The following is a 14,059-nucleotide window of genomic DNA, read 5'->3' as shown; positions in this document are numbered from 1 at the left end:
CAAACACAAATGCCGTTTTGGCGCGCTTTTAAAAGAGCGCCTCAGTTCAAGAGAAGCGGCAACGTGACCTGATCGTCTCCTCCGCTTTAATAACAGTTTCAGCACGAAACGAAGATGAATAAACATCTGAAGGTATGTAAAAACAAAAAAATACAACCTACCGAAATCCGTAGCAGCCTCATGTAATCGTTTCAACCGCGGAAAGACGTCAAAATAACAGCTTGAAAAGAATACGTCACTTAACGTCACATTTACCTCAGAAAAAAACAGTTTCGGCACGAAATGAAGATGAATAAACATCTGAAGGTATGTAAAAAGACAAAATACAACCTACCAAAATCAGTAACGTTACCAGCCTCATGTAATCGTTTCAACCGCGGAAAGACGTCACTTAACCTCACATTTACCTCAGAAAAAAAACACATTCGCTGACCATGAACTCGTCAATCAGCTAGAAAAATGGACTCTAGGAAGGACATAAATATATGCCCCATTTAACATATTCATTATAATTTTTTACTGTATTTCAGTGTTAAATTTATGTTTGAATAAGTAGTCAAGTTTTTAGGACAGCCACCAGTTAAAATGGAGTAAGTTATTAAATTTAATCATGTAATTGTAACTCTATTATTATAAAAACTTAATTGAGTGTAATTTAGGCATTTGTACGTATTTGTATCGATATTATGGTAATGTAGTATCACCTGACTCTCAGGTATATTTTGCAGCATTAGTTAAGAGATTTTTTGGCATGTTTTGTGCCCGATATATATACAAAATAATCAATATTAAATTGATATTGAATGGCATCTGTGATTCATTTAAGAACCCTTAACATCCAGGAAACCTTTTTAATGTACAAAAGGTTCTTTAGTGTTTGTATACATTATCAGTCAAAAGTTTTTGAACAGTGAGATTTTTAATGTTTTTTTAAAGAAGTCTCTTCTTTGATCCAAAATACAGCGAAAGCAATGGGATAATATTGTGAATATTTTTACTATTTAAAATAACTGTTTACCGTTTTAATATATTTTAAAATGTAATTTATTCCTGTGATCAAAGCTAAATTTTCAGCATCATTACTCCAGTCTTCAGTGTCACATGATTCTTCAGAAATCATTATAATATGCTGATTGGGTGTTTAAGAAACATTTATTATCATCAATCAGGATTCTTTGATGAATAGAAAGATCCAAAGATCAGCATTTATCTAAAATAAAAAAGTTTTGTAACATTATACGTTATACCATTCAAAAGCTTGGAGTCAGTATAATCATTAAACAATAGAAATTAACACTTTTATATGGCAAGGATGCTTTAAATTGATCAAAAGTGATGATAAAGACATCTATATACAGACATTTATGTTATGACTGGTTTCTATTTCAGATATATGCTGTTCTTCTGAACTTTCTAATCATCAAAGAAAAATGAAAACAATTCTACTCAGCTGTTTTTAACATAATAGTAATAATAATAATAAATATTTTGAGCAGCAAATCAGAATATTTGAATAATTTCTGAAGGATCATGTGACTGGAGTAATGCTAAAAATAAAAAAAATATACAGGAATAAATTACATTTTAAATTAAATTATATTTTAAAATATTAAAATAGTAACAAACAGTTAAAAAGTATAAAAGTTATTTTAAATAGTAAAAATATTTCAGAATTTCACTGTTTTCACTGTACTTAGGATCGAATAAATGCAGGCTTGGTGAGCAAAAGAGACTTCTTTTAAAAAACATCTTACTATTCAAAAACTTTTGATTGGTAGTTTGTATATTTTAGGAACTGTTTCACTGAAAGGTTCTTAGCAGAACTTAAAGTCAAGTCATCGTTGTTTAAAAACATGGAAACAGGAATTTAGCTGGTATGTTGCTTAATAATTCACAATTTAGGCTATTTGGAAAATCCACATTCAAATTAATCTGGGCGCTACTCATTTTAACAAATTTAAAAAAAGCTGGTATACAAAATTTCACCAGCTGTGAAATAGCTTTAAATCGCAGTGGCTTTTTCTGCAAAAACAAAAGATATTTTGAAGCATGTTGGGAACCAGAGCAGTGTTGATATTGTTAACCAAAACTAAAACCATTAAAATAGTTTATGGTAATTGTAATGAAAATAAGAAATGTTGCTTTGGCAGTATAAAGTTTAAATACTAAAGTCACTGAATTAAAAATAAAGCTATGTAGAAAGAGAAATATAAAAATATATAAAAAAAAAAAATTCAAAATGTTCATAAATATTATAACGGTATAGAAATTATACTAAACACGGCATTGGAATAAAAAGAAAACAGAGGTCGGCACCAATAGCCTTGTAGTTCAAGACAACACATAGCGCAACTGCGCTCAAGGTGACCCGAGTTCAAATCCTGTCTCGAGGTCAGTTGCTGATCCTGCGCCCCTCTCTTCTCCCAATGCTTTCCTGTTGTCTCTCAACTATTCTATCTATAAAAAATACATTAAAAAGCCATTAAGAAAGAAAACGGGGACATTTCTCAAAATATCTTTTATGTTCAAACAGAAGAAAGTAATAAATACAGGTTTGGAATGACGTGTTGAAAAAACAAAGTCAGAATGTACATTTTTATTCTGAAAATGGTATGCATGTAAATGTGCTTAAATTATGGCCAGTTTTAATGGTGAACTTTGTGTAAAGATCTGCATAGGAAAGTATTCATGTCAGAAGAGCATGAATAAGAAACTCCACTATAGTCTCTCACGCTGTTATAAATACATGACCCAGATACCACAACCTTCCTCAGATTTCCTCAATCTCCACTGCCGGTTTCACTTTGTATTCTTTGTTCCCTGGTACTACATCACTTATGTTTTCACAAGCACTTGTGCATCTCCTCAACATAGGATTCTAGTATAATCCAGTTGACTAGCAATCATAAAACTATCACTTTGAAGTAAGAAACCAATGCCAAAATAGTCTGTTGCACATCAAGATCAAATACATCATAAGAGTAAGAAATAAACAGAAACAAAACATTTGTTTGGAAACAAATTTATAGATCCTCAAATTAAAAGAAATGCTTGTGCAAGATTGTAACACTGACGACAGGCCTGTTGACAGAGAATTAAGGTTTACTGAACAGATAACATTCATTTCAGAGAGAATTTGTTCCTAAAACTGTGCTTTTCTAGCTCTTATGAAGCACTGCTCATCTCTTTGGTTCTTATTCACAGTTGTCCAACCAAACATTCTCACGTAACAGACATCTAACAAAGTCTTTTAATGATAATCTACTGATGGTTATTACCACGGAAGACTCTTAAACAGTTGTTTTATACAGCACAAATAAATTATCAATCGACATCTTGACAGTTATGTTATTTGAAGTCATTTATAAATGCCGTGAACACTTAGATAAGGCATTGAAATGGCTAAAAATAAAATCTCATAAAATAAATGTGGAAAGATAAAGAGAAATGCTTGTATCCGATGCTTTGCCAGCGCATACTGTAGCTTTTCAAGAAATCACAACACATGAATACAGTAGTGTTTGAACATGAATGTAGCAACAAAACAGAAATGGCACTGTCTACATGAACAGGCACAAACTGGGATCACTATTAGGGAACAACAGGCTGAATTCGTACATTTCTTTCAACTGAATTTCTCTAAAGCCCTGAGTTTGCATCCAAAGAAAGCAAAAGCATGCTAAATACAATTCGCAATTCCTTCATTACAATACACTACTTCTATAAACAAAGTTTTTTTTTTGTTGTCTATGAGGAGAAATATTTAGGTGAGAGAAATATCTGATGTAACTCTAACTGTATAATTCATATTTATTATATTTACAGTTGTGTTTGGAGTCACACACTTCCGAGTGTGACTTCTTGAGATGAACATTATAAATTCAGTGCAGCGTGGAAGTCAAGTAGGTCACTGTAAGCGTGTTCAAATTCAAGCTTTATGAATTTTTAATATATTTATATCTAGTTATATAAATAAAGATTAGTTTCAGAAGGAATATTCTGGGTTAATCTGCACCTTTTGCATGCTGTTGATTACCACAGAAAATAATATTGATTTAAAAAAAAAAAATCCGAAACAGCTGCGCATTTGCAAGGGGAAAGTAAACATAGTTGTGCTGTACAAGTTTTATTGTTTGTTTTTAAAAGCTGAGGTACAAATCGAAAATATTTAGTGTGCTAATCAACAGCGTGTGACAGATTTCACCTAAAATATTCCTTTCAGTTTCAGATTTGGCCCCAATAAACCCACAGCAGGACTGAATAAACCAGATGAAACCGTTAATGTCCAAGTGTCCAATTTTTGCACCTCAACTTTCAAATCTTACCAGGCAGAGCTGCAGTAATCAATTAGTCTTCATTCACAGTCAAAAAGCAAACCAAAAACCTGTTAAAGGTGCAGTACCTCAAATGAACTGTAATCTTATTCTAAAAGTAAATGGTATCTCTCGTACCATCCCGATGTAATCTAGTGATCTGATTTGTCGTGAGTTTTGTGAGTTCCAGATGCAGATGGGTCCCGTGTGAAGGTGCACCTCACGTTTGATGTACTTCGTGAAACATGAGCTCGCGGGGTATTCTCGTCTCGGGTCCGTACAGTTTGCCGGCTCGCCGCTCGAACGCGGCCACCATCTGCTTCACCACCTCGTCGAAAAACACAGTCGCTAATTGCGAATGCAGTAATGAGCGGAACTCGAACGAGACCTGAGGAAAACCAACAACATCCAGAGAGAATGAGATTACAGACATGGTAAGTTTACTTCCCAACAAACACTGAAGGTCCTTGCACACAGTCTTGTTATAAAATAAATACAACCTCAAGTTGTGTCAATACACACTGCATCCAAAACTTTTCAACGTCATAAAAAAAAAAAAAAATTGGAACGGGTTCAATTTTTTGCGTTTTTCTTATCCAATACCAGTGTTATTGCTAATTAAAATTACTAAAAAAAAAAAAAAGTACAGCAATTGAAACAATAACATTTACTGAAATAAAATAAAATACAAAAATCTTTTATTTTATTTCATTTCTGTTAGTTTTTAATTTTCACAGTTTAAGGTGATGTACTAAAATGACTAAAACGGAAATAATAATGAATTAAAACTAAATAGACACATAAAAAAAAAAAAATATTAAAACCAATAAAAACAAAAAACAAAATTATTAAAACTTTTAAATCTGAAATCTATAAAACTAAAACTGAAATAAAAGCCAACCAGACATTTAAAAACAATAATAGTAATCTGACAAAAACACAACAAAATTACTAAAGCCTAAAACTAAAACTGAATTAAAAATAAAAGCAAAATAAACACTAAAAAAACTTACTAAAAAAACTAAAACTAAAAGTTAAATAGACATATTTAATAACTATAATAACAAGTGGACAAAACCAACCAAAGAGTAAATAAAATAAAATAATTAAAATACAAATAAAAGCTAAATAGGCATTATATAATAATAATAATAATAATCATCAGGCAAAAACACATACAACAAAATTACTAAAACGTCTAAAACTGAAATAAAAATAAAAGCTAAATAGACATATTGAAAAAAAAAAAAAAAAAAAAAATCTGACAAAAACACAACAAAATTACTAAAGCTTATACTAAAATGAAAATGAAAATATAAAGCTAATTCAAAATATTAATGAAAACTACAGAACAACATTAATAATATTAAAATAACACTGCCTTCCACCAATGTCTGACACGTTTTTTTTGTCTAATTAAAATTTATGAAAGTGTTGCATGTTTGGATAGTTGTAAATCCCCCCAAATGCTGTGCAGAAATCTCCATTTTACATTCTACAAGCTTGTCAGACCTAGCTACAGTAACCAAGGTGGGTGTGCCTAAGCGAAAGGTCAACTGGAAGCAAACATTGGTAAAGGATACTTACAGAGAAGTCTACAGTGCATGTGCGAGGATAGCCAGGAATACCGGGACTAAACCGCCATATTGTCTCTAAATGATTGAAGAGTTTCCCATCCGAACACACTGCCTGAAATAGGATCAGTCATATATAATTATTTACAAATTTTAGTTTCCTTTCATTTCAGTGATGACATAAGATGTAGTAAAACACACAGGATGACTTACTTTGACCAGATGTGGACGGACGTGGCTTATCATCGAAGTGTATCGCTCAAGAACTGGCGGGAAGCCCACTTCCAGCTGAGCTTTGGCGTGACCGGCCCTTTTCATGATGGTTTGTGACTTTTTACACCAGGGTACAAAGTGTTTATAGTCATCCACATTGGCTACCACATCATACATCTCTTGCATTGAGTACCTACAGAACAAAATACAGGTAAATGTTACTAATTTTAGAATTATCCTGTAGTAAATACAAACACTTTCATAAATGGACAATAAAACAGTGCTCTTGTTGTTTCACTAATGGTTCAGTATTTATGTCTCTGTCTTTCCAGCTGCTCCACCTCCACTAGATCAATACAGCTCTGTTAATTTATAATTTAACATTACAAAAGCTTGCCTTCACCCTCTGTGAGGAAAGAAGAAGGGATCATTGTTTAGGATCACACACTGGGTCAATCTTAACCTACCCTAGAATTAGTTAGGGTAGGGTAGAACTCAACTTACCCTAGTATTCTCCTCTCTGAATATTCTTTTCTCTTATTGGTGAGGCTGATGAAAGATCTCCTGTGATGAGTGGGAGTCAAATCCACTTCAGAGAGACAGAGAGCGCGCGGATGACGGGTCATCAAGATCCCGCAGGAGGACAGGTGCCTGATATACAAAAAAACCCCAAGAATTTTGATAAAGACATGCAGTACATACAGGAACGGTCTGTGGATGTTATACAATCATACTATGGTACTACTGAATGATTAGTATGTAAAAATATCATGATATTTCAATGAAATTACCATGCCTGTTCAAAAAGTCATATTACCATGCTATCAAGCATCTTCACATAAGCCATGCTTCAAAATGCATGTGATTTACAGTCATATTAAACAATTTAAGAATCCTCCCCAACCAGTTACCATGGCAACCATTAAATCCTCCTTACTAAAATATTAACAAATATCCTAGTAACAGTATAAAAAGCTGTCAGAATCTTCCTGTCATTTTATTCCCTGTTTTTTTTTTTTTTTAACAACAGTTGTGGCTATGTAAAGTTCTCAGTGTTTTTATTACAATAATATCAATTAAACTACATTTTCTAAATGTATGGAATAACTCATAAACAAATGTGTTATCTGTTTCTAAACTGTTATCATGAGGTTTATGGTTATAAGGGTAATTACATAATTTGTTATACAATTCTATAAATTATTATAGAAATGTTTAAAATAACATTTTCTTAAATTTGTATTATTTTCATGTATTCTATTTAGTGCTGTCAAACGATTAATCACATCCAAAATAAAAGTTTTTGTTTACATAATATATGTGACCCTGGACCACAAAACCAGTCTTAAGTCGCTGGGGTAAATTTGTAGCAATAGCCAAAAATACATTGTATGCGTCAAAATTATTGATTTTTCTTTTATGCCAAAAATCATTAGGAAATTAGGTAAAAATGTTTCCTGAAGATATTTTGTAAAATTCCTACTGTAAATATATCAAAACTTAATTTTAGATTAGTAATATGCATTAGTAAGAGCTTCATTTGGACAACTTTAAAGGTGATTTTCTCAATATTTTGATTTTTCTGCACCCTCAGATTCCATAGATTCAAATAGTTTTATCTCGGCCAAATATTGTCCTATCCTAACAAACCATACATCAATGGAAAGCTTGTTTATTCAGATTTCAGATTATGTATAAAGCTCAATTTTGAAAAACTGACCCTTATGACTGGTTTTGTGGTCCATGGTCACATATGTGTGTGTACTGTGTATATTTATTATGTATATATAAATAAACACGCATGCATGTATATATTTAAGAAAAATATGTTATATAATAGTGCTGTCAAATGATTAATCGCAATGTATATATTTATCTATGTATATTTATTATGTATTTACATTTACATGTATATATTTATATAACTGATATTATTTTATTTATGTTTTTAATATATAAACAACATTTTTCTTAAATAAAAATATACACAGTACAGACATTTTATGCAAACAAAAACTTATTTTGGATGCAATTAATCATGATTAATCATTTGACAGCATGATTACAAAACATCTTTTTCATATATATATATATATACACACACACACACATAAATATACACTGTACATATTCAAATAAAAACTTATTTTGGATGTGATTAATCACGAATAATCGTCTGACAGCATTAAATTATATTAATATATACATGTAAATATTTTGAAAATAAATACTGTATGTGTGTTTATATATACATAATAAATATACACAGTACACACATATGTAAACAAAAACTAATTTCAGATGCGATTAATCGCTTGCCAGCACTAATTCAATTTTAATTTACATTCCTTACCATTCTTGATTCTGCATTTTGACTATATACTAAAACTATTTTTAAACTTGCATTATTTTATGTATACTATTTTAATGTACATTTCTTTCTAATAAACACTGATATAACTGTCGTAATTTTAGGCCGCACATATTGTTATTAAAATAGCATTGTGGAAATATCGTCACTATTAAAACACATAACAAAATAACAGAAGATTCTGACAGCTTTTTGCACTGACATCCCACAATTTTGCAGTAATAACTGTGGTAACCATGGCATTTTAGCGGAAACTAATTGTGTAGTATTTTCCAGCTCGCTTTGTTTGGTGCTGTGATGCATCAGTGACAGAGGAGTACAAGCATCTGTAACATTTGTGTGTTTACATAATATATCTTACTATTCAAAGCAGGCTGCTGAGATGCAGTAAATGCGGTGTTTTACCTGATGGGCCAGTGCTGTATTCTCTCTCTACATTTATACGGGCTGCTGGAGCGACATGGACCGACCGTCGCTATTTCCAGAAACTCACTGAATGTCCGCACACCCATCGGGATCCGCCGGGCGCCTCCTGACACGGCCATCAAAATATATATCTTAACCTATTCGATGTGTAAAATAACGATTAATGTCGAATAACACGATTAACACCGAAATAAACAAGCGCTCGCTGTCATCTCTGTGAATAAATGAATCGCTGTTTTTTTAATGACCAAACCCGCGCTGTGCGTTAAATCCTTGTAGTGCAAGTATCATATTTCGACTTCTAGATACTCATCTACTGAAACAATTGCTCTTTCCCCTGCGATTGCTCTGAAACCGATTGAGGTTAAACCGGTGAAGCTTTCATAAGCTACCGGTGTGGGGGACGCTCTGTTCTGATGTGGCACGGTGCGGACAGGTGCATCTGCCGCCAACTGGACCGGAGGAGGACAGGATGTCACAAAAAGAACACGAATGTTATGATTTCATGTCTAAACTGCCGCATTTTATTTGCATCATGATAATAAATGATATGGGTGAATAAAAACCAATGACAACAATGAAAAGACAATAATAATCCCCGGTGAGAGGGGTGTCATTTCACTCCACCTCACTAGGGGAAGACCTTATGCGATTTGAGCACATTTCAAAATAAAAGTCCACTACTTGCGTACGTATTATGAATCTATCATAAAAAGATAGAAATTCAAAATATCAGTAAAAACTATATATCGTTTGTGTTTTGTGCATTGTATATGTTTTCATTTTTTTACTTGAATTTTAGTTTACGTTTTAATAATTAGTTGTGTGTGTTTTTGTCATTTATTAATTATTTCAGTTTTAGCAGTTAGGTTTTTCATCTAATATTTATTTCAGCTTTATTTCGATTAACAAAAACATAGTTTTTAGTTTTAGTTCACAACAACTGCGTTGTATTGTCCTTAAATATGAACGCTTGATAAATGCTCTTGATAAATTGAAAACGAAGTCTGTCTTGAGACATTTTTAATAAACTGATAATAAATCAGGCTTACATGTTCATATGTTTCATTTAATTTTATCTTCACGTTTATTTATGTACGTGCAGGTAGTAGCTGCGTGAAACGCGAATGGGATGATGGGAATTGTAGTTCTTTAAACTACCTTAAGTTTAGTAGAAACGCGTGGGAGTTGAAGTGAAAGTACGTGTGCGTCTGACCTCACAATTTTGCGCGTTTTGCGTTTATGAACCGAGAAACACCTGCTGTAATGTGCACATAGATGGAAGACAAATCCATTTTGTGTGATACAAAGTCCTCGAACGGGTAAGTCTGCATGTCAGTTGCGTAGCAAGACAGCTAGCAAACTTCCTGTGTCAGTGCTGCAGCAATGCTGCATGTAGTTTTTCTAGGTGCCTTCATTTTATAGCCAAGAATATAAATTGGTTTCATAATTATATATATGCAATATAACAAATTAAAAATGAGATTTATGATTAAATAGGATACATCTGAATCGATTTTAAGTCCTTTTTTCTATTTCCCCATAGGAATATGGATTCTATACAATGCTGGAATGGAGCAAAAGGTGACCAGATCTCCACTAGGGCTAGACCCATGGCTGACACCTTATCCAGACTGGCTCAGTTGATCACTTGCATCGAGTACAAACCAAAACCACAGTCGTCTTCCTCCATCTGCAAAGACTGCGGCCTCAAATTCTCTGACTTGAGCAGTCTTGCACGTCACCAGGAAAGAGAGCACACCCTGCAAAAGCTCCATTGCTGTCAACGCTGTGGCCAAAAATTTTCTTTGCTCTCTAGTTTGCAGCTACACAAATGCTCTCAAGCCTCAACTATGTGCCAGACTGTGCCAGAATCTTCTGAAGATCCCTTCTATCACGACAGTAGTCCCTATGCATGTGCCCCATGTGGACAAGCCTTCAGCCACAAACAAGAGCTGCTGCACCACCAGCAAGCCGGAGGCTGTCAGCCCGCCAAGACCCTCAAACCACCTTCATACTCAAATCCAAACGCCAGCGCGTCTCTTACCAAATGCACTTTGTGTCCCAAAACGTTCCGTTCTTCTGCTGCACTCGCTTGCCACATGCGGTTTTCTTATGCTCACATGAAAACCAGCACGGAGAAGAAAAGAGTTGTCATTGTAAGTACAATGAAGAAGAAGAAGAAGAAAGTTCTCATCTCAAGTACGTCGTTTCAATGCCGTTCTTGTGACAAATCATTTTCTAAGACATCGCTGCTCCATCAGCACAGGAAAGAGGAACACCGGCGGGAGGTAAAGGTGAGGAAGCTGCAGAGAACCTCTTTGAAGACCAACAGGCAGAGGCGGAAAGGTGAAACCTATCCATGTCTGCACTGCGGAAAAGAGTTCCTGCATCATCTGACGCGTTGGGCGCATTTTAAACACTACAGCTCTCACCATCAGACCCACCTTAAACTCAGTGGCAAATCATCCAGCGCTGATACAGCTGGGTTTCACCCAAAGGCAGCTAAGGAACTCATACCTTCTCAAGAAAATAGACCAAAGAGAGGTAGACCTAGGATCAAAAATCGACCTGCATTGGTGGAAACCAAGCAAGAGGAAACAGATAACCTGGATGACAGCGATGAAGATGAAGATGAAAATGGCGAGTATCCTTGCACCTCATGCGACCAGGTCTTTAGCTCCAAAGCTAAGCTGCATGTCCATGAGAAAGTCCATGAGGAAGTCCCTAAGGAAGATAAGGAAGTTCCTGAAGAACAACATCAACCTGCTGACACATGCAGGTGTTGTAGTGTGTGTGAAGGTGGGATTCCCCTCACTGAAGTTCCAGAAGGTTGTAAAAAGAAAGTCTATCACTGTGTGCCTTGTGCTGAAGCCTTCACAGCTCTGGATGCTTTTCTAGAGCACTGCCAGAAACATCTAATACGTGAAAATGAAGATGAATTCAGTGATGATTAAAAGAGCGTCCATTTAAGGAATAGTTCACCCCAGAATGAAAATGTTGTTATTTACTCACCCTCATGCCATTCCAAACCTGTATAAGCTTCTAATGTTAAACACAAAAGAAGATACTCTGAAGAACCAAACAGTTGTTGGTCCCCAGTGACTTGCTGAAATACTGTGGAAGTCAATCACTGTTTAATTACCAGCATTCTTCAGAATATCTTCTCTTATGTTCAACATAAGTAAGAAACTCATGCAGGTTTGAAATGACATGAGTGTCAGTAAATGATGACAAAAATTCCAGTTTTGGGTGAACTGTTACTTTAAGGAATAGTTCACTTATAAAATGCACATTTTCTCACCATCATATCATTCTAAACCTGTTTGCTGTTTTTTTTTTCTTTTTTTTTAAAGAGCCATTGTATATTCAGACAGAAAGCACCATAAAAGTGCTTCAAAAAAGTGTATTATTTTTTACATTTTATGCATATAGGTTTTTCTGACATGAAAGTGAATAAATAATTATGGAATTCTCATTTTTTGATAAGCTATTCCTTTAAAAATTAAATGTCTGTCATTATTTACTCATCCTAATGTCATGGAACACAAAAGAAGATATTTTGAAAAATGCTGATAACCAAAACGTTTTGGGTCCCATTGACTTCCATTGTGTTTTTGCCCATATAATGAAATCATTTTCAACTAAAACTGTTTAGTTCCAAACCTGATTGAGTTTCTTTCTTATGCTGAACATAAGATATTTTGAAGAATCCTGGTAATCAAACAGTTGATTTTTCCCATTGACTTCCATAGTATTACTTTCCCTACAATGAAAGTCAGTGGTGGCCTGTTTGGTTCTTCAGAACATCTTCTTTGTGTTCCACATAAGAAAGAAACTCATACAGGTTTGGAACGACATGAGAGTGAGTAAATGATGACAGGATTTAAATTTTTGGGTGAACTGTCCCTTTAAGGGCAGGGAGATCGTTCTGTAGATGTTTCAGGCTATCAGGAATTACATTGATCAGGCATTTTTTATTTTGGTAAACTGTCTAAGTATGATCATTTTTTTTTACAAGTTTTGATTTCTGTGATTAATGAGGTATAATGTTGAACACAGGATAACTCACTGAGCCAAACTGCTAGACAAATAATGTACGGGTACTTAAGTAAAACCACTTCAACTCACAGCATAGTTCTGCTTCAGGATGAATGTTCTCCATACCTCTACACCGACCTGGAAGTCATATCCATTATGTTACTGTGAGAATATTGTTTTTTTTGTTTTTTTTTTTTGACATGTACACATATAACACTTCTGTTTTCTAGATGACCAGTGCCTTGCTGAAACACAAAATCTGCTAAATGTATGCTGCTTTTTGTTGTCTGTATCTGCTAGATTTGGCTACTGAAGTGTTTCAGCTTGTTTTATTATATAGCATTTTACTTGCATAGTGAAATTTCTGTTTATATTTCATAAAGTAAGCTTTATACTTATAAAGTTGTAGAAGCCTACAGATAGTAGCATGCTTTATATACAAGATATTTTATGCTTCACCAGACCAAATATTGCAAGTAGATGTGTTACAAGATATATACTGGATGAATAAACTATGTGCAGTTATGAGACCTCAGATTAGGTGATTCAGAGAACAGAACAAGTCCATCATATTGTTAAATTTGTATATCAGGGGTTCTTAACCTTTATTAATCTTCATGATGTTTTATGTAACACTGCTAATATTTTCTCTTTTTAACACCAAATAGGCTGCAGTGATTTTCCAGCTGTGTTTTCTTTGCACTGACCTTTTTTTTTTGTCTTTGAACACTGTAATATTCACTTTATGACTCGCATTGTAAATGATAAGTGCAGATATAACTATATTTTCCCCCAAAATCTTTTTTTAAGAATATAGACTGGAGGCATTTTAAGTTTAGTTCTCTCTCTTTAGTTGTGGCTACCTCCAGAATGTCCTGCTTTGTTCCAAGATGTGATGATTTATCTTTTTATCCTTTGAATAATGTTTGTCAGAAAATTTACCTCATGTTTTGCATTACGTTGACATTGTTTTGGAATAAATTGTTTAAAAAGGTTTGGTAGTTTTTGTGGTTGTTTTTTAAAAAAACACACCTGTGCAGCAAATAAGGAATTAAAATTTGAGGTCGAATATTTTGTTTTTTTTATCGACATTACATGTGCAATGTTATTGAAGTTCGTCC

General features: G+C 33.8%; 2 protein-coding genes across 2 annotated transcripts; one reads left to right on the top strand and one right to left on the bottom strand.

The window, feature by feature from the left end:
• Positions 1-2,256: 2,256 nt before the first annotated feature.
• On the bottom strand, positions 2,257-9,411 carry coq10a (coenzyme Q10A). Its single transcript, XM_051096713.1, has 5 exons — positions 8,877-9,411; positions 6,605-6,751; positions 6,101-6,293; positions 5,901-6,002; positions 2,257-4,701 (listed from the first exon to the last, which is right to left on the bottom strand). Exons 1-5 carry the CDS (start codon positions 9,014-9,016, stop codon positions 4,534-4,536), a joined length of 750 nt encoding a protein of 249 aa, XP_050952670.1. The 5' UTR covers positions 9,017-9,411; the 3' UTR covers positions 2,257-4,533.
• Positions 9,412-10,064: 653 nt separating this feature from the next.
• si:ch211-148l7.4 (uncharacterized protein LOC563603 homolog) lies at positions 10,065-13,926 on the top strand. Its single transcript, XM_051096712.1, has 2 exons — positions 10,065-10,219; positions 10,444-13,926. Exons 1-2 carry the CDS (start codon positions 10,176-10,178, stop codon positions 11,852-11,854), a joined length of 1,455 nt encoding a protein of 484 aa, XP_050952669.1. The 5' UTR covers positions 10,065-10,175; the 3' UTR covers positions 11,855-13,926.
• The last annotated feature ends 133 nt before the right edge of the window (positions 13,927-14,059 follow it).

Source organism: Labeo rohita, chromosome 23 (assembly GCF_022985175.1).
Source record: "Labeo rohita strain BAU-BD-2019 chromosome 23, IGBB_LRoh.1.0, whole genome shotgun sequence".
Classification (NCBI taxonomy): Eukaryota; Metazoa; Chordata; class Actinopteri; order Cypriniformes; family Cyprinidae; genus Labeo; species Labeo rohita.
Note: the sequence above shows the minus strand (reverse complement) of the source record. Positions and strands in the feature narration are given on the sequence as shown.

Coding starts and splice junctions, on each gene's coding strand:
- si:ch211-148l7.4 (XM_051096712.1), top strand. CDS start 10,176: ATGGAAGACAAATCCATTTTGTGTGATACAAAGTCCTCGAACGG. Junction 10,220..10,443: donor GATACAAAGTCCTCGAACGG/GTAAGTCTGCAT, acceptor ATTTCCCCATAG/GAATATGGATTCTATACAAT.
- coq10a (XM_051096713.1), bottom strand. CDS start 9,016: ATGGCCGTGTCAGGAGGCGCCCGGCGGATCCCGATGGGTGTGCGGACA. Junction 6,752..8,876: donor ATACAGCACTGGCCCATCAG/GTAAAACACCGC, acceptor TTTGTATATCAG/GCACCTGTCCTCCTGCGGGA. Junction 4,702..5,900: donor CATGCACTGTAGACTTCTCT/GTAAGTATCCTT, acceptor GGTTTTCCTCAG/GTCTCGTTCGAGTTCCGCTC.